Source organism: Ctenopharyngodon idella, chromosome 19, assembly GCF_019924925.1.
Source record: "Ctenopharyngodon idella isolate HZGC_01 chromosome 19, HZGC01, whole genome shotgun sequence".
Classification (NCBI taxonomy): Eukaryota; Metazoa; Chordata; class Actinopteri; order Cypriniformes; family Xenocyprididae; genus Ctenopharyngodon; species Ctenopharyngodon idella.
In genome coordinates, this window is record NC_067238.1 from 3,714,570 (window position 1) to 3,733,671 (window position 19,102).

Below are 19,102 nucleotides of genomic sequence, written 5' to 3' on the forward strand. Positions count from 1 at the left end.
ACTCCAGAAAATCATAACCTTGATGCCCAGATGTTTTCAAACTGTTTTGAAAAGAAAAGGAGATGCTACACCATAGTAAACATGCCCCTGTCCCAACTATTTTGAGACCTGCAGCAGGCATCAAATTTTAAATTAGCTCATTTTGTGCATAAAATTGTAAAATTTCTCTGTTTAAACATTTGTTATGTTATCTATGTTCTATTGTGAATAAAATATTGGCTCATGTGATTTGAAAGTCTTGTAGTTTTCATTTTATTCAAATTTAAAAAAACGTCCCAACGTCCCCTTTTCCGGAATTCGGGTTGTAATATATAATACAGCATTTAATAAAATGTAGAAATTTGATCAGTCAAAACGTGTTATAATGATTGTCAAAATTTTAAAAGTCCACAAGGCGTAACAGAGGGTATGTAACAAACAATAACTGACAATGAACAGAGGGACCAAAGGAACTTAAGTAGTGGTACAAACAAGGTTAATAAGGAGACACAAGCTGAACTAAGAGAACGAATCATATCGGTAACCATGACTCATGAGTGGCAGGAAACTAGACAAAGGAAACACATATGACTAAAATTAAAACTAAAAGTAACTAACTAAACAGAACCGCATTACGCCCCATCCTGGAAGGCACAACCTCGTGCTGTAACTGACGAGAAGAGGGAGGGATGGAGGGGGATTTGGAGGCGGACGAGGAGATGGCGCAGGGATGGTACAAGGAGTGGGCAAAGGGCTGGAAAATAGGGGAGGCAGACTGGCAGATGACGACAACCAGGGAGGAGCAGGAGGAGGTAGGTGCCATGGAGGAGATGCAAGCATACAACTGAGGCGGGGCTGGAGGACTGGCTGAGCTTTGTGGTGAAGGTGAAAGAGGAAAGCCCGATGGGAAATTTTAAATCCATATAGTTCAATGACACAGTTTTCAGGCTGGACAGAACCAGCGGAGAAGGAGACTCAGACGATGATGAAATTGATGATTCAGGGTAGGGTTGGGTGGGAAGCTTTACCTCAGAATACAAGTCTATTAGCCAGTCCTCCATGTCCAGTTCCACCAGGATTCCCTCTGTCACGTGGTTGCCGGCTCACACCCCTGGTCAGACTTACTTTGAGGCGTCGGCTCCGGGTCGATGGTTAGTGCTGGTAACAGGCTCTATCCTCGCGGCGGGCAGAAGCTTTCCGTCTGCGGGGGGCTCGGGTGAATTCTCCATGGTCAAGGGTGGTGGTGGGCTGGGCTCTATAGGTCTGGCTGTTGTCTGGATCAGGGGTAGATGCTCTTCAGACACCGGATGATGGAAAATCCATCATGATGGGAAAAACAATCCAACCTCTCCACACGAAGCTGCCTCCTTGTCATTTCTGAATTTTGTGTCCTTAAAGGCTGGCTTTTACAGTTAGGTAGCTTATAAAAACTTAGTTCTGGGTTTTTTAGCTTGTTTGCTGTATACCCTGTCACACAGCAGCTTTTAGGCAGTGTTCTGTCTTTTGTTAGAAGCAGTGTTGGGCACGTTACTTTAAAAAAGTAATTAGTTATAGTTAGTTACTTCTCACAAATAGTAACTGAGTTAGTAACAGAGTTACATCATTATAAAAGTAACTAAATACCAGGGAAAGTAACTACTGCGTTACTTTAAAAAAAAAAAAAAAAAAATATGTCAAATAACTTGGATGCCCCCAATATTAAATATAAATCTAAAAATAAATGATGCTTGATCGGACTCGTGACTCATGATCCGCTCTTGCTCACGACATGAAATTTCTCTGTACTATACTACGTGTTGTTAGTCATTAAAGGAACACTCCACTTTTTTTTTAAATAGGCTCATTTTCCAACTCCCCTAGAGTTAAACAGTTTAGTTTTACCGTTTTCGAATCCATTCAGCCGATCTCCAGTTCTGGCGGTACCACTTTTAGCATAGCTTAGCATAGTTCATTGAATCTGATTAGACCGTTAGCATCTCGCTCAAAAATGACCAAAGAGTTTCGATATTTTTTCTATTTAAAACTTGACTCTTCTGTAGTTACATCGTGTACTAAGACCGACGGAAAATGAAAAGTTGCGATTTTCTAGGCCGATATGGCTAGGAACTATACTCCCATTCCGGCGAAATAATCAAGGAACTTTGTACCATGATATTGCGCAGCATCTCTCTCAAATGTCTCCATGGTTACAAGGCACGCTCCCTGTGCAAGCAGGGGGTCACAGGCGCTATCATTGCGCCTGCTGCACCCATGGTACGGCAGCAAAGTTCCTTGATTATTACGCCAGAATGAGAGTATAGTTCCTAGCCATATCGACCTAGAAAATCGCAACTTTTCATTTTCCGTCTGTCTTAGTACACAATGTAACTACAGAAGAGTCAAGTTTTAAATAGGAAAAATATTGAAACTCTTTGGTCATTTTTGAGCGAGATGCTAACGGTCTAATCAGATTCAATGAACTATGCTAAGCTATGCTAAAAGTGGTACCGCCAGACCCGGAGATCGGCTGAATGGATTCGAAAACGGTAAAACTCAACTGTTTAACTCTAGGGGAGTTGGAAAATGAGCCTGTTTTCAAAAAAAAATGGAGTGTTCCTTTAAAGAAAACGTAGTTTCATATTTATGTTTAAATAAGCCTATGTTATGTTTTAAATTCATCTATTTTATTATGAAAAGTGAACAGCATGAGTAGAATAAGATGCGCAATATATCGGAAGACATGGAATGGGTCAGACATGATTTGGACCACTTCATTAAGTTTTGTTTTGTAGAAAGCCTTTCTTTAAAGTGAATTTTGTTTTGTAAAAATTGTATCTTAATTTTAATCAATGTTTTATCAACCAATTCCCTGGATTTAATAAATAAGAAGCAAATATAGCAGACAATAATCATGACATGGAGGCGCCGGCGCGATCACTTGCATGTGAACTGGAGCGCATCTTATAGGCTAAATGAACCGAAATTCAGCGGCTGCTTGCCTCACAGACATGAGAAATGTATATATAGAAAGCTTGAAATGTCTACTTTTAATAGAAATAATTCAAAACGAAAAGAAATAGGCTACTCTGATTATGTAATAATATAATCTCTAGGCGCATCCAGTATGCGGAGATGAGAGTCAGTAATGTCAACTTCAAATTTGCAGCCGACACTGATTCAGAAAACATTACTTTATTAATAAACAATTAAAATGTCTCCTTGCTGTTTTTGTCACATTCATAATCATTACTTTTGCCGGTTCTTTATGGCAAGCTTTATGCGTGCGCTTGAGTAATATATACTAGCCTCTATTAAACGCTCATTATTATGGTTTATTATCTCCAGTATAGAAATTAAATTAATATAAATGTGATTAGTTAACTAATGACTTAAATGAACAACTACTACTCGACTAGAAAAAACTTATTTCACATATTTTCGCAGCATGTCACATAGGGTATTCTGGTTTGAGCTTGTGCTCCACTCGCATGCTTTGACACCAACACACACACACACACACACACACACACACACACACACACACACACACACACAGACACAGGGACAGAGCCTTCATCCTACATTATTATCAGTTTAAATTATATTTGTGTATGACTAACCTGTACTATTTCTTTACAACAAAACGCTTTGTATATATATCTCTAGTCACACACCAATGTGTCTAGAGTGTCCTGCCCCAACACACACCAGAGATAAAACTTTGCAGGTCCTATGGCTGAGAGAGAGACTACTCGGATGAAAACCTCTTCAGTGCTCAATTATAGTAGCGCGACATTTTTTTTTTGTTGTCAGTAACGGTAACGGCGTTGTAACGGGAGAAAAAGTAATTAGTTTGATTACTCGTTACTGAAAAAAGTAACGCCGTTATTCCCATCACTGGTTAGAAGCAAGAAATGACAAGGAGGCAGCAATGTGTTGCCAACTAATTTTCAGGTGAAGTTGCTAGGCAGGTCGATTTGTTGCTAAAAGTTGCTAAATGATGGTGTGATGTCATTACCATAACCATGATGCAAAACTGCATGATTTGAAATATGTTAATTTAGATTTGTTCATAAAAAATAATATAAACATTTTATTTGTTAAAGTAAAACAACATCTTCATGATCAGATATTTTTATTTTTAAATACAACATTGAATTATTGAACAGTTACACATTTTTGAACAATTACATTTTCCTATTTTCTTATTAACTACAACTACACATTTTGAACAATTAGTTTTAAGCAGTGTATTGGTAGTTAGTGTACTACACTCTGGGGTCTGTAAAAATAGGGCACAATGTACTGTGGTAATATGAAGGAATTATCCGTATTGATTATTCAGGTGTTTTGCCTGTTTTAAATTATGCATTGCATTTTGTGTTTTAGGGTTACACAGAGTTACATTGTAACAGATAATGTCCTGGCAGAAAATTAACAGTACCTTTACCGTTTTTCTACAATTTGTTTCTTACAGTATACTTAACTGAACAGCAATTATAGGTAGGCTACAAGGCAAGCTATCATGCTGTATCATAAATGAAAAATTATATTTGAACAATTGCAACGATGAATATAATTCACTTATGATGTGTGTACTGTTAAGCATCTTTCTTCAGCTCTCTCCTGATGTGCGGCTTGGCTGGCTAGCTATTCAATGGTTTCCTCTTTTGTGTTATTTAGATGAAAATATGTGCCTTTTTATTGTTTGTCACTTAAAAGTTGCCAAATAAATTTTAAAAATAACTAAATTTGTTGCTAGGTGCTTTTTGGAAAAAAAAAAAAAAAAAAAGTTTGAAAAGTTGCTAAATTTCACGCAATACAAAGTCAATGGAGAGGATTGGATTCCCAATTGTGGGCGTGGCCTAAATGCGCTTTGTCTCTATAAGTTACGCCTAGTGTGTAAACGTCACAGCGCGTGATTAATATTCATAATGATTTCGCAACTCGGGCGTCTAACAAAAAAAAAAAAAAAAAAAAAAAAAACCCTCTACTCTGCATTTACGAAACGCGCTTACGGTTTGCCGTAGCTATTCCGCTACTCTGAGGTCGAGCAGCACGTGTAGTAGATGAGCACTGTGCATGAGTGTGTTGTGAACACGTTTATTATCGCTTTACAACAACGGCTTTTGTGTTGTATAGATCGTTGTCGATCTGTCGCATCAGGCCAGGCCTATTTTACACCAAGTATCTCAGCAACGCATCTTCAAATCATTTGGTAAGTTGTTTGTTTCTTAGCTTTGTTGTTGAAAGCGAAGTATGTGATTCATACCATTCAGTAATAATGACAACACAGCACAGTATACAAACTAAATAATACAATGAAGCGAACTTGTTCTTTATTCAATGATAATATTTGGGGTTGTATCCTTTATAAATGCGTAACAAACGCGTGTTCCCATTGTTAGCACATGGTACACGTCGCGTATAAATTATGATATCTGAATCTAAATTGCCTACCAGTTATACATTTGAGGTCCAAGAAGCGGAATTCCCATACATAATTTACCATGGTTTTCGAAGTTAGTACCACAGTTAGCCTACTGCTGTTTTTTTTTTTTTAAGCCGGTAGCTTGGTATGATAACGTACTCTGTCATCAAATAATAAATTAACAAAACAACAAGAAAGAAAATATCCAGAAAGCTTCTTACAGTAATTAAAATTGGTCATTTAATTATGATTCAGTAGCAGTGAAGTAGTAAGTATGGCATTTTGGCGGAAACTTATGGTTGCCATGGTGCCATAATATGATTAACATTTTTGTCAGGAATAGGATCCAAATCTTCCTCATGTCCACATCATCAAGTTAATAACCAGCTGTAAATGTGTGTTGCAATGGCTTATGCACTGAAACCTTGAGAACCTTGAGATTTATTTGTGTATCTGAAATGTTCTAATGTTCCATAAGATGTTTGATGATTAATGAAACTGTTCTTTCAGGTAATAGAGAACAAAGAAACCCATAGATCATTGATTTGATATCTAGTCAAAGGGTTTCACAGGCCTGTTTGTTGCTTCAGAGAATTGATATTGTTGGTCTCATCACTGTGAAGTGCTTGCTCATGAGATGGAGTTTGACCATGCAAGATTACACTTAGAAATTTATCTTCATTAAATGATGGTGACTTTTTTTAAACAAGAAACAATAAAATCAATATTCCCTTTTCCCTTTACTGTCTGATGAATCATATCCTATTGTTTCTTTTCATTTATCCAGCATATGATTGCCAGTATGAAGTACATTCTGGTGACGGGTGGTGTGATCTCAGGCATCGGGAAAGGCATTATAGCCAGCAGTGTCGGCACGATTCTCAAGTCCTGCGGCCTGCATGTCACAGCCATCAAGATCGACCCGTATATCAACATAGATGCAGGAACCTTCTCACCATATGAGCACGGTAACCTCACACAACTCATCATAGAAGCTCCTTCTACTTCTGAGACTGTTTTACAATTAAATATTACAGTACATATCGGTTGATTTACAAATCTTGACTATAAATGATTAAAACTTGCCATAAAAGAAACAATCTGTTCGTTAAATTCAAGCATCGCTATTATTATTTGAACAAACCCTGAAACCCTAATTATAACAATGCATACTATGGATAGTTCTATGCATCTTAAATGAACAAGGTTTTGTGATTGTCAGCCTCTGCTTTTCCGCTAGAGACTAAAGCCGCCTCGTACGTGTTATAGCACGCCGCTCTGTTACTTTAAGCTAATAAAAGAAAAATACTGCAATTATTTATATGGACAATAATCAACTCTTTGGTCTATATATAAATATGTGTTTTGTTTTTTTGTAGGTGAGGTGTTTGTTTTGGATGATGGGGGAGAGGTTGATTTGGATCTGGGAAACTACGAACGTTTTCTGGACATCAGGCTTACCAAAGACAACAACCTGACCACAGGAAAAATCTACCAGTCCGTCATCAACAAAGAGCGCAGAGGAGATTACTTGGGCAAAACCGTACAGGGTGAGAAGGGAGTCTTATATTAAGTCTTGTTGTCTTGTGGGTGTACTTATAAAACAGCCTATTTAAATTTTTATTCAAGTGCATTGCCCCATAGACTTTCATTGAAACTGTGACAAACCATTCAAACTGTGTCGTCTAAATGGGCTTTAAGCATACCGTTTATGTGTATGTTCTCCATATGTTTAATTGAATAATCATTTGTTCCAGTGGTGCCACACATAACTGATGCTATTCAGGAGTGGGTGATGCGTCAAGCTAAAGTTCCTGTAGATGATGATGATGTTGAGCCCCAGGTTTGCGTCATTGAGGTGAGTAAAGATAAAGTAAATATTTTGGCCCGGTTTCACAGACAGGGCTTAGATTAAGCCAGGATTAGACCTTAGTTCAATTAAGACATTTAAGTAGATTTTATAAATGTACTCTAGAAAAAAACATTACTGATGTGCATCTTGAGACAAAACAATGGCATTGGCTTATTTTAAGATATGTCAGTGCAAGTTGCTTTCAGTTAAAACGGCTCAAACATGCATTTTAGTCCAGAGCTTTGTCTGTGAAACCGGGGGTTTAAGTTTAACAGGTTTCTGATGTCTGAAGTTTTGTCTGTCTGTTTGAAGTTGGGCGGTACGGTCGGAGACATAGAGAGCATGCCTTTCATCGAGGCCTTCAGACAGTTCCAGTTTAAAGTGAAGAAAGAGAATTTCTGTAATATTCATGTCAGTCTGGTACCACAGGTGAGGAGTTGTGCACATTCACTTCGTCACACAGAACAGTGCATTATTGACCAAGACCTTATCACATTACATGTACGCATGCCCTGGTAATGTCAGTGACATAGTGTCTTGATTGTGATGTCCAGCCCAGCGCTACAGGAGAGCAGAAGACCAAACCCACTCAGAACAGTGTGAGAGAGCTCAGAGGACTTGGACTGTCGCCTGACCTGGTGAGTCAAATTTCATAGAGCACGTGTATGTTCAGAATTGTCACTAGCTTGAATTTTTTTTTTAAGTCTACAATGAATGAACTCTAGATGAATTCTGAGAGTTTTGAGTGTTCTTTTATTCTTGCTGTTGCAGGTAATGTGCCGATGCTCCACTCCACTTGAAAACTCTGTTAAAGAGAAGATATCCATGTTCTGTCATGTGGAACCTGAACAGGTTAGTCTAGATCCTGCAGAACGGAAAACCACAAATGAGCCACTTTTACCAACATAGCTGTTGGTTTAATGCCAAAATGGTTAAAAATTCCATGAAACATAATTATCAAGAACATGTTAAAAAATGTGTAAAACGCTGTATTCTGCTGAAACTGATTTAAAATGTCACAAGGACAATGAGTTTCATTTACTAATAATTGCGTGGATTATTCAAATTTATAGATACTGGAGAACCTGCTCAAGAAAATTTCTGCCTAATTAACATGTGCATAAGCACATGAATTTGTTCTTAACCCCGTTCTATTGTTAATGAATTTGGAGTATTATAAATGAGCGACCATGTGCTCGAGGTTAGTAATTTGAATAAAACACACCTAAATCATTTCCATATAATCTTTCCTTTCTTCACTCTCAGAAAACATATGATGCTCTCTCAAAACACGCTCTCACCTGAGAAAAAAAAAAAGTCTTTGAGTATGTGATTTGTGTATATATGATTTAAGTTGTTCTTATGTTTTTTTTTTTGTTCTTATGTTTTTTTTTTGTAATTTAGAATAAGTTTTAATATGAAAGTTATTGATGAATTATGATTTGTTTGCATAAAGTTGTGCGTACAGTTAGTGAATGAAACCCAGTAATCTCAGTTGGTCTTCTCTATAGGTGATCTGTGTACACGATGTATCGTCCATCTACAGAGTGCCCCTGCTCTTAGAAAACCAGGGTGTTGTGGATTACTTTTCTCGCAGACTGGACCTGCCCATTGAAACCAGACCCAGGAAGATGCTCGCAAAGTGGAAAGAGATGTCGGACAGGTTAGAATACATTTAAAAGTGATTCAGGATCAGTTTATAAATTGATATTGAGCTATAATTGATCATGTAGGCCACGATCATCCATTCCTTTTGGGATCTATTTCATATCATAATGAAGGCAAAAAAGACCAAAAAAGGCTTCTTTTTTTTGTTTTTGTTTTCTGCATTGTGTTTCTATGGTAGATCAGACAGGCTGTTGGAGCATTGCTCCATTGCTCTAGTGGGGAAGTACACTAAGTTCTCAGACTCGTATGCCTCTGTGATCAAAGCCCTGGAGCACTCCGCTCTCGCCATCAGCCACAAACTAGAGGTTAAGGTGGGTAAAACAGCCCAATGCAATTGGTTCTACAGCTGGGTATCTGTCTGATTTTACCTTTTAAAGAATAGTTCATCTGTGTATACAATTGTATCAATAAATCTTTCTCTTCTTCTTGTTTCTTTCTCTAGTATGTTGACTCTGCAGATTTGGAGCCCATTACATTACAGGAAGAGCCGGTGAAGTACCATGAGGCCTGGCAGAAACTCTGCAGTGCAGAGTCAGTAATGCTTCCAAATACAATGACTCTATTTACATGGCTGATTTGACACATTTTAGCATAATTTACATCTATTCTGCTTAGTAAGAAGATGTTAACACCTTAATGGTGTTCTTTTTATTGAGGAGAATTTAGAAACGGTTAAAGAACTTTATTTTGCCAGTTATCCTGATGTAGTTTTACTAATATTATTGCTGCTGTCTTTCATGCCATCAGTGGTATTTTAGTACCTGGAGGTTTTGGAGTACGAGGGACAGAGGGCAAGATTCAAGCCATCAATTGGGCCAGGAGACAGAAGAAGCCTTTCTTGGGTAGGACCTTTTTAAAATGAATTTAAACTCCAATGTCCTGCAGCGGCTGTGAATGTAACACAACTGTACTATTCATCTTTCAGGTGTGTGTTTGGGGATGCAGCTAGCTGTGTGTGAATTTGCTAGGAACATGTTGGATTGGACAGGCAAGTTCTTCCTTCACAAAAGAATGTTGTACTCATGACTCAATTCACCAAGCCGTGCTGAATAATGTGTGATTCTTTTGTTTTACCTAGATGCTAACTCCACGGAATTTGACCCAGAAACAAAACATCCTGTGGTGAGTTGAAATGTGGATTTCTGGTTCATTTTGGATCAGAAACAATAGAGCGGATATAACTATAATGTTTTTAATTGGTCATGTCACAGGTGATTGACATGCCTGAGCACAATCCAGGGCAAATGGGCGGAACTATGCGGTTGGGGAAAAGGCGAACTATTTTCAAAACCAAAAACAGCATACTTAGTAAGTGCATTTCACTAACTGTAATACCATATTGATGAAATTTAATGCATGATTTATTGTTTTAATGCATGAAATCACTGATTTTTTTTTTTTTTTCTCTCACAGGAAAACTTTACGGAGACGTAGATTATGTAGAGGAAAGACACAGGCATCGTTTTGAGGTACAAAATCTCTACTTAAAAGCTATTTAAATGGTTTTACATGTACAATGTCTATAGTGTATATAAGATTGTGGGAGTATTCACGCTAAATCTGTCATGATTTTGCTGGTGGTATAAATTAAGCAATCTCTTGAAATTTATATAGACTTGATTTTTTTCACTTTAATATTATTATTATTATTATTATTATTATTATTATTTTTTTTTTTTTTTTAAGTCCGCTTCAAATATGTTGTTAGATATGGTAAGTCGATTTGTTTCTGTAAATCAGTTCAAAATGTCAGTTTCAGTAAAACATTTGATGGGTTTGCGTCGTCTCTCGGTTCCCATGAGGCATTTTGCTTGCTATATACCAGCCTTTTCTCCATCAGTAGCTGTTTATAATCAGATTAATGGCTCAATCAGACTGAACAGGCTTGAACACCTAAAAAAGAAAAAGCATGTAAACATTTGACTCTGTTTTTCTCAATCGGATTGAAAATACCAGGCGCAGTGCCGTGATGCGTATGTTAACATACATTTAAACATGCATATGTTTATTTACATGTCTTACAAACTGAGGCCCGTTTCAGAAAGGAGGTTATGTGAAAACTGAGTATGTTAACCCTGAAATGAGGGAAACTCTAGGTTTTCCGTTTCAGAATGGGAGGCATGTCAAACCCGAGAAAGCAGGGTAAGTCAAGCCCGTTACTGAAAGAGAGGTAACTTGTACTGAGTCAGTTACCATGGTAACTTACTCTGTGAACCTAACCTGGGGTGCGTTTCCCAAAAGCATCATTAGCCAACTATGGTCGCAAGTTCCATTGAATTCTATTGGTAACAACGGAACTTGCAATGATGGTTGGCTTTGGGAAACCATCATCATGGTCGGAAGGCATCAGAAAGGCATTTATTTTCAATAAAAGTGAAGATGTTCTAAAAGTGGAAGTAAAGTGCCTAATGAGTGTTTAACAATAATAATAATAAAGGGATTTATAATTTTAATACATATCATTTACACTGTATGTTATTATTGCATCCTGTTAATGTACAACTGAGGTGCAAATACTATGTATCTGCCAATATAAAGTATAAATAGCATCTAATTACTATTTACACTTATTGCAAAGAACTGCTACTTTTACATGTTAAATAGAATATGTCGCTGCGTAAATAGCATCTTTTGCTAAGAAAATATGCTATTTCCACTTGGTGTAAATAGCCACTGCCTTATTTTTCTACCCCCATTGGCAGATTAGCAAAATAAGAAATAATCACTTTAGTTATTAGTTCAATAACTTTGTTATTTGTTATAACTGTTCTGCCAGTTTTCACCTATTATAACATATCACAGTAGTCAACATTTGAAGTGGATCAAAACCTTTCATCAAAGTTCTCCTAAAACTTATTCTTAGGACAACTTAGTTCTTAGGACAACTTTTAACTTTTTTTTTTTTGATCCACTTAAAATGTTGACTACTGTATAACAGTGATTAAGAATTAAACTTGTATTGACTCGGAAGTATGCGGACATCTTTTTGAATAGTAATATTGGAGCTCCATTGATCATGGCTTCTCATAGTCGTGGTGCATGCACTTAGTCTACTTAGTTTGTTCAATCAACTCTGAGTTTCCCATCTCAGAGTAAGTCAACTCAGAGTTGGTTGAACCTCCTTATTGAAATGGCCCCTGGTCAGTAAATGAGATTGAATGTTTACTAAATATTTACTAAAAAAGCTCTTCTGACACGTCAGCTTTCTTTTTATATATTTCAAGGCAAAAACAGCAATTATACTCAAGGTAGCTCTGGTGACATTATCGTGGCAGCTTTCTCTGGTTCTGAAGGTGGCAACTTAACCTTGTGTATGCGCTGAAGTTTTGTTCAGAAATCTTGTAATGCACATGTAAACATATGTGAATCAGATTGCAATGTTTAGGGTTTGTAGAAACAGAACTTTGAGAATCTGAAATCAGATTGGATTCTCATTGACAAAACTTGGTGCATGTTAGCATACCTAATAAAGGTAAAAAATATTTGTATTATCCTAGTAGCATGCATGAATCCAGTATTATTCCTTCTGTCTGAGCAGGTGAACCCAGAGCTGAAGCAGCATTTTGAGGACAAGGGCTTCAATTTTGTGGGTCAGGATGTGGAGGGAGAGAGAATGGAGATCATAGAGCTGGATGGTACGTGAGAGAACACAAGATAATTTGAAATGGACACTATTTTGAAAGCATATTTGCTAGTCATATTTGTTGTTGTGAGAATAGTGTAATCACTTATGGTGTGTTCACACTTAGCAGGTTTAGTTAGATTAAAACAAACTGCTGTGTTTGCTCTGTTAGTGCGGTTCATTTGAATAAGTGCAAACAATACCGTCCGAACCTTGTTGCCCACCAAACAAGCAGACCAAGAACCCTGAAAAGGTGGGTCTCGGTCCACATCCAAATCAACTCTGGTCCGGTTCGACTGAAATACGAACCCAATACTTACGAAAGACATCTAAACAAAACAAGAACAGGACATGACGTCACAAGATGTGACCCCTAAACAGAAAGCTCCTATTACGAGAAAAAACAGGTGTGCAAAGTTACCCATTAGTCTGGTACAGGTGTTGGAAACACCATCTTCTTGCAGCAGATCTTCCCTGGCACTGTTTTGAGTCCTTTACCAGCTGAGAACTCACTAAGAGCTTATAAAATGTGTGAAGTACCATCATGTGTATGCACACACAACAAGTGCATTTAGCCCAGCCCGCAGCATTGTTTTGGATGTTCGTAAGTTCTGTCACAAAATAGGTCATAAAACATTTTTTGTGTGTTTTGAATATTTAGGTTTGGTGTTAAAAATGGCAGCGTGAAAGTTAAGGGAACCAGGACTAAATGTATCATTTTCTTTAAGACTAAAACAACCAATAGAACTGAAATACAAGTCTGAACACACCCTTGTTAACATATTTAAATCCTGTCATGACCAGTAATTTTCTTCAAAGATACCAAAAAACAGGAACTGTTAAGAGACTTTCATTTAAAGCAGTTAACAATTTATTTTTCAGTAGTAAGAACGTGCTAAATTTTTTTTTGGCTATGGAATTCTTCAGTTTTATATTTTTTGTTTCAGATCACCCATATTTTGTTGGTGTCCAGTATCACCCAGAATTCACATCCAGACCCATAAAACCATCTCCACCATACTTTGGCCTGCTGTTGGCTGCTGCAGGGAGGCTTCCAGGTTATGTCCAGAAAGGTTGTCGACTGTCGCCACGGTATGATGTTCCCTAGGCAGCAAAATTTATCCTGCCCAATGTCATCCCAAGATGTCAATAAAAACTGGGTGCTGTCTCTGGAAAAGAGACCTCATACAAAACATCTTGAAGCTGCAAATTATTTTAACAGCTATTGGAACCTCTAAGCAGTGGCCATTTGACAAGCTTTGCATGATACCAAATGAAAGTTGTTTTTTTATTCACAGAGACACGTACAGTGACCGAAGTGGCAGCAGTTCTCCAGACTCAGAGATTGCAGATTTTAAACTATGTTCAATTGCTCAGGAATAAGTCAGTTAATGGTATGTTTAATTTCTTTTATCCCCCATTGCTTTTAGGGCCTGCTTTTTGGTAAATGGGTGGTTTTAAATTGTTCAGTTTCAGCAGTCAATGGATTTTGATGACAGCTGCTTCATTTGTTTTTAAACTGTCTGTTTGTACATGTGATCATGCCAATTCAATTTGTTGAATAAAGTTTTAGACTTACTTGAGGTAATTAATGAAGTAACTTCATTGTACTGTGGTTAAAAAAAAAAAATTCAGTATGAACCTGTATTCTATTGTAGTGTTAATGACTGTTCCTATGTCAAGTTTCTATAAACCTTTAACTTTTTAAAGTGTAAATAAATGCAGGCATTTTGTACACTGAAACAGATTTTGCAAGAGCCAAGGATTGTCCCAATAAAGCACTAAGTGCTTCAGTTTATTGAGGAAAAGCCAAAAAAGCCAGAAGTTATAAACAATTTACACTTCAGGATTAGGTTTGACTTGCACCACCCATATAAACACTTGAAATTCCACCTGCTGGGTCAAAAGCTTCTGAGCACCTAAAGAAAGAAACAGGCAATACGATGAGCCATAACACATACACCACAGACACGAAGTTCTCAAAAGTACTGATCTCAGCCCCATATCCGTAAGTTTCATCCAGCAGTCACTATGAAAAAGCTGTCATCACTGATCAGAAATCAATTGCACCAATCAAAAGCTAATAGCAACATACCTGCACTTGCGCCACCATTACCACCAATCATCAGCACCTTAAAGAGGAAAAACCATTAACAAACAGGCAATGCAATGAGCCGTAACACATACAAAGACAGTTTTCACAAGCACTGATCTCAGCCCCATATCCGTAAGTTTCATCCAGCAGTCACTATGAGAATGCTGTCATCACTGATCAGGAATCAATTGCACCAATCAAAAGCTAATAGCAACATACCTGCACTTGCGCCACCATTACCACCAATCATCAGCACCTTTAAGAAGAAAAACCATTAACACAAACAGGCAATACAATGAGCCGTAACACATACAAAGACAGTTTTCACAAGCACTGATCTCAGCCCCATATCCGTAAGTTTCATCCAGCAGTCACTATGAGAATGCTGTCATCACTGATCAGGAATCAATTGCACTAATCAAAAGCTAATAGCAACATACCTGCACTTGTGCCACCATTACCACCAGTCATCAGCACCTTTAAGAGGAAAAACTATTAACAAGCCACAGAAATCAAAACACCATGCAAGAACACATCAGGTAGTGCTGAATGTTGGACAGTAGAGTGACCTACACAGACACCAGCAGACAGGAGGTCAAAGTCTCCCCATTTATTTAGCACGTAGTTGGACAATCTGGTGCACACTGAGAGCACAGATTCTAAAAACGTGCAAATGGACCATGACGACAATGAACTTACCGGCACACAGACCCACAGTGAGCATCTCACCAGCAGCAATGCACCTTCTGAGGGGAGAGGGGGAAGAGAAAAAAAAAAAAAAAAAAAAAAAAAAAAAAAACCACATTAAAGCCAAACAAGGACTAAATTACAATGGAGCAATTACAGCAGTAAAAGCTGGCTCAGAACATTAATTTGATTGTCATAATGGAGCTGCTCTCTCAGAGAGGGCAAGTTTGTAATCATAGCCAACATAACCTAAAACAGAAACCAACCTTTCACAGAAGGTTCACTCAGCCAATCTCAAAGAGCACTATAATGGCAGGACACTTCATCCATCCAAGAACATAGCCATCTTATTTCGCACTATCCAACCTGCATGAAAAAGTAACCGTTAGGCAGGGCTACACAAAATAGAACATCCATGAAAACACATTTCAGTTGTCCTTTTCCTTAATGTTGCTGAGACAGATACAAGTGAACTGTACAGCGACCGTCGGTAAAAGTGTTGCTATCGGCTCCTGTTTGACCGCGCCTGCTATAGATGAACAAGAGCGGCTTCGATCAGGGCCATGAACAGTGATTTCAATAACACCATTTAAGGTGCATGAGCTAGCAGCAATTTTTCAGCTACAAATTGTTTAATTAGTATTTGATAACTGCTAAGGAAGTTCTCACATGTAGTGTACTTCAACTGTACATAAAACCATATATTTATATTAAAGTTAATATAAAATTATAAATTTAAATATTAAAGTTAAACCAATACCCATGCAGTAATGATTGCGGTGGAACCTCATGGTAAGCCATAACTCAAATTTCAAACACCTGGGGGGGTGCATCTAGAAATAGTAACCGCATTATGTATAAAGTTGCCAGGTATAAAACTAAAGTACAAAACCTAAAACGGCACTGCTTTGTAAACTATTCTGCATGTAACGTTGCACTGAGTCAAATTGTTACTTTAAAAAGTGTCCTAAGAACTACAAATGAGTTACTTTTATTAGTAAGAAATTGTAATACTACTTCATTTGAGCCCAACCCTGAACAAAACATTGGCTTGTGCTGAATGTTACACAGTAAAGTGACCTACACAGACACCAGCAGACAGGTGGTCCAAGTCTCCCCATTTATTTAGCACTTAGACAATCTGGTGCACACTGAGGGTGCCTTCACACTGGCAGTTTATTTCGAAATGGGGCACAGTTCACATGGAGAGAAAAAAAAAAAGTTTGCTAAAGTGAAAGTTGTCATGCGAACCCGGGACGACCTGATGGAGGTGGTCTGAGTTTGGTTGCACTCAAACTGTGCCGCAGTTCACGTGAATATGAAGTCAACACCGACTCGGGTGCACGCTTGTTCAGGAAGGTAGGTAACCTGCGCATGCATTTTCACCAATTATAATGCATTTACTTAAAAACACATGTAAGAGATGATCATGTTGATTCACCTTGGATTCAAGCAGGAGTGAAGTGTATTCGCGCTCTGCTGATTCATTTGCCACTCTGATTGCACTTGTAGTCTCCTCAAAATAGGCTGCAAGCAGCAGAAAACCATCTACATGCGACGCACATACAGTAAACACAAGTGTCATTTACTCTGCTGCACGTTTCCAAATTAATAAAAAAAATATATATTGACCTGTGTTTTCTATCATGCGCTGTGAACGTCTGTAATGACACAAAATGAACGCAAACACACCAGGGTTCAACAATCAATCTGAGTGAAACCAGACCAACTCTGCGGGGATCACCAGGAACAATCGCGACAAACGAACCCAGTGTGAAAGCCCCAGAGAGTATGGATTCTCAGAAAACATGCAAATGGACCATAATGACAATGAACTTACAGCACACTGACCCACAATTAGCATCTTGTCACTTGTAGCACTGCACCTTCTGGAAGACAAAATAAAGCACATTAAAGCCAAACAAGGACTAAATTTTAACTGAACAATTAGGGCAGTTAAAGCTGGCTCAGAACGTTAACTTGATTGTCATAATAGAGCTGCTCTCTCAGAGAGGGCAAGTTTGTCATCATAGCCAACACGAAAATGGAAAGCCTAAAACTGAAACCAACCTTTTACGAAGGTTCACTCAGCCCATATCAGAGCATTATGATGGCAGGACATTTCATCCATCCGAGAACATGGTCTTGTTATTTTGCACCATCCACCCTGCATGAAAAAGTAACTGTTAGGCAGGGCTACACAAAATAGAACATCCATGAAAACACGTTTCGGTTGTCCTTTTCCTTAATGTTGCTGGGACAGATACAAGTGAACTGTACAGCGACCGTCGGTAAAAGTGTTGCTATCGGCTCCTGTTTGACCGCGCCTGCTATAGATGAACAAGAGCGGCTTCGATCAGGGCCGTGAACAGCGATTTCAATAACACCATAATTTAAGGTGCATGAGCTGGCGGCAATTTTTCAGCTGCAAGTTTAGTTTAATTAGTATTCGATCAAATACATTAAAAAAAAAAAATCTCACTTTGTACTTCAACCGTACATAAAACCATATTAAAGTTAAACCAATACCTACGCAATAGTGATTGCGGTGGAACCTCGTGGTGGAAAAAAAAAAAAAAAAAAAAAAAAAGGCATGACTTGCACGAACTTATAGGCGAATAATAAACATTTCAGATGCATCTAGAAATAGTAACGTGTAAGAAAGGAATATATATTAACCGCATTAGGTATAAACTTGCCAGATATAAAACGTACAAATATAGCCTAAAATGGCGCCGCTTTGTAAACTACAAACTACATAACGTTGCACTGAGTCACAAAACCAAATTGTTACTTTAAAAAGCACCATAAAAATCTAGAAATAAGTAACTTTTATCAGTAAGAAATTGTAAAACTACTTCATTCGAGTCCAACCCTGACCGCGCTATTTCGCACTACATCCTGATTACTTCTAAACAAATATTCTACGATGAACTCCAATAATTCACAGCCAAAACAGTGGTATAACAACCAAACAAACTTTTTTTGAAAACTAGCTACTGAAATATACTACACCATTTTCGATGTTTCAGGATTGAAGAAAACTCACCTCCACTCTTTCAGAAAGCGGTTGAAAAAAGGAAGTTGAGAATGGTGACGCGTTATTTTATACAGAGAAACTTAACGCTGATTGGTGAACGGGCTCATCGCTGATTGGTTGAATGAGGTGGCTCGCTTCGCAAAGCTTGATGGGATTTGTATTTCTGATTCTGAAATAAAAGGAGTTATGGATTTTTTTTTTTTTTTTGACATAATAGGCCATTTTGATAACCGAAGACTCTCTTTTGTTTAACCAACTGAATGTTTTTATTGTGAAATATATTTATACTTAAAAATATATGTATATAAAACGAAGTAATAAAGTCATTCTCATGTTGTTGTTGTTGTTGTTAAAATTGTGCTCTAACAAGAACTTGCTTTTACACAACTACTAAATACTATGATCTTAGCTCAAATAAACTATGCAGTAAAAAAAAAAAAAAAAAAAAAAAAAATCATATTAAACTAGGCTACTAATTTTATCTGTTTACAGATTATAGGCCTACCATACAGGAATTCATAGCGAGAGAATCCGTGACCAGGATTAGTGGGATACGCTACCGGTCAGATGATTAAGGTAGTCTCATTGAGCGCTTTATCTTCTTTTCTTTTTAAATTACAGGCTAATTACAAGCATATTTTGGGTCCTTGGCTTCCTGAGTTGTTTGAGGAATCCCCCGGCTGCCTCAGTGTCACTATTTCAGCACCATGGACAGAGCCTGTACAGCCTCCGCTTGGACCGAGACAAGA

General features: G+C 37.8%; 1 protein-coding gene, 1 long non-coding RNA gene and 5 other non-coding genes across 11 annotated transcripts; 1 reads left to right on the top strand and 6 right to left on the bottom strand.

Moving 5' to 3' along the window:
• The first annotated feature begins 4,948 nt into the window (after positions 1-4,948).
• ctps1a (CTP synthase 1a) lies at positions 4,949-14,138 on the top strand. 2 transcript variants are annotated; one of them, XM_051872252.1, is made up of 18 exons: positions 4,949-5,176; positions 6,177-6,357; positions 6,769-6,939; positions 7,147-7,247; positions 7,554-7,670; positions 7,796-7,879; positions 8,013-8,093; positions 8,753-8,904; positions 9,088-9,220; positions 9,352-9,440; positions 9,657-9,751; positions 9,835-9,897; positions 9,988-10,031; positions 10,121-10,217; positions 10,323-10,378; positions 12,448-12,544; positions 13,479-13,623; positions 13,830-14,138. In XM_051872252.1, the coding sequence occupies exons 2-18, from the start codon at positions 6,180-6,182 to the stop codon at positions 13,912-13,914; spliced, it is 1,788 nt and encodes a 595-aa protein (XP_051728212.1). In that variant the 5' UTR covers positions 4,949-5,176; positions 6,177-6,179; the 3' UTR covers positions 13,915-14,138. The 2 variants fall into 2 exon arrangements, with proteins under 2 accessions (XP_051728212.1, XP_051728211.1); XM_051872251.1 differs by lacking the exon at positions 4,949-5,176 and adding an exon at positions 5,956-6,080.
• A 158-nt stretch (positions 14,139-14,296) lies between these two features.
• Positions 14,297-18,425, bottom strand: LOC127500781 (uncharacterized). Of its 4 annotated transcripts, XR_007926418.1 has the most exons (11): positions 18,363-18,425; positions 17,384-17,480; positions 17,154-17,202; positions 16,946-16,974; positions 16,755-16,861; positions 15,580-15,679; positions 15,326-15,372; positions 15,067-15,103; positions 14,846-14,882; positions 14,627-14,663; positions 14,297-14,450 (listed from the first exon to the last, which is right to left on the bottom strand). It is a non-coding gene; the product is annotated as an uncharacterized LOC127500781 (long non-coding RNA). The 4 variants fall into 4 exon arrangements; XR_007926416.1 differs by lacking the exon at positions 16,946-16,974; XR_007926417.1 differs by lacking the exons at positions 16,755-16,861; positions 16,946-16,974 and having other exon boundaries at positions 18,363-18,424.
• Positions 14,518-14,589, bottom strand: LOC127501736 (small nucleolar RNA SNORD99). Its single transcript, XR_007926716.1, has one exon. It is a non-coding gene; the product is annotated as a small nucleolar RNA SNORD99 (small nucleolar RNA).
• LOC127501709 (small nucleolar RNA SNORD103/SNORD85) lies at positions 15,481-15,557 on the bottom strand. Its single transcript, XR_007926690.1, has one exon. It is a non-coding gene; the product is annotated as a small nucleolar RNA SNORD103/SNORD85 (small nucleolar RNA).
• Positions 15,744-15,879, bottom strand: LOC127501710 (small nucleolar RNA SNORA16B/SNORA16A family). The gene has a single exon (XR_007926691.1). It is a non-coding gene; the product is annotated as a small nucleolar RNA SNORA16B/SNORA16A family (small nucleolar RNA).
• Positions 17,275-17,351, bottom strand: LOC127501708 (small nucleolar RNA SNORD103/SNORD85). The gene has a single exon (XR_007926689.1). It is a non-coding gene; the product is annotated as a small nucleolar RNA SNORD103/SNORD85 (small nucleolar RNA).
• Positions 17,545-17,680, bottom strand: LOC127501711 (small nucleolar RNA SNORA16B/SNORA16A family). The gene has a single exon (XR_007926692.1). It is a non-coding gene; the product is annotated as a small nucleolar RNA SNORA16B/SNORA16A family (small nucleolar RNA).
• Positions 18,426-19,102: the final 677 nt, after the last annotated feature.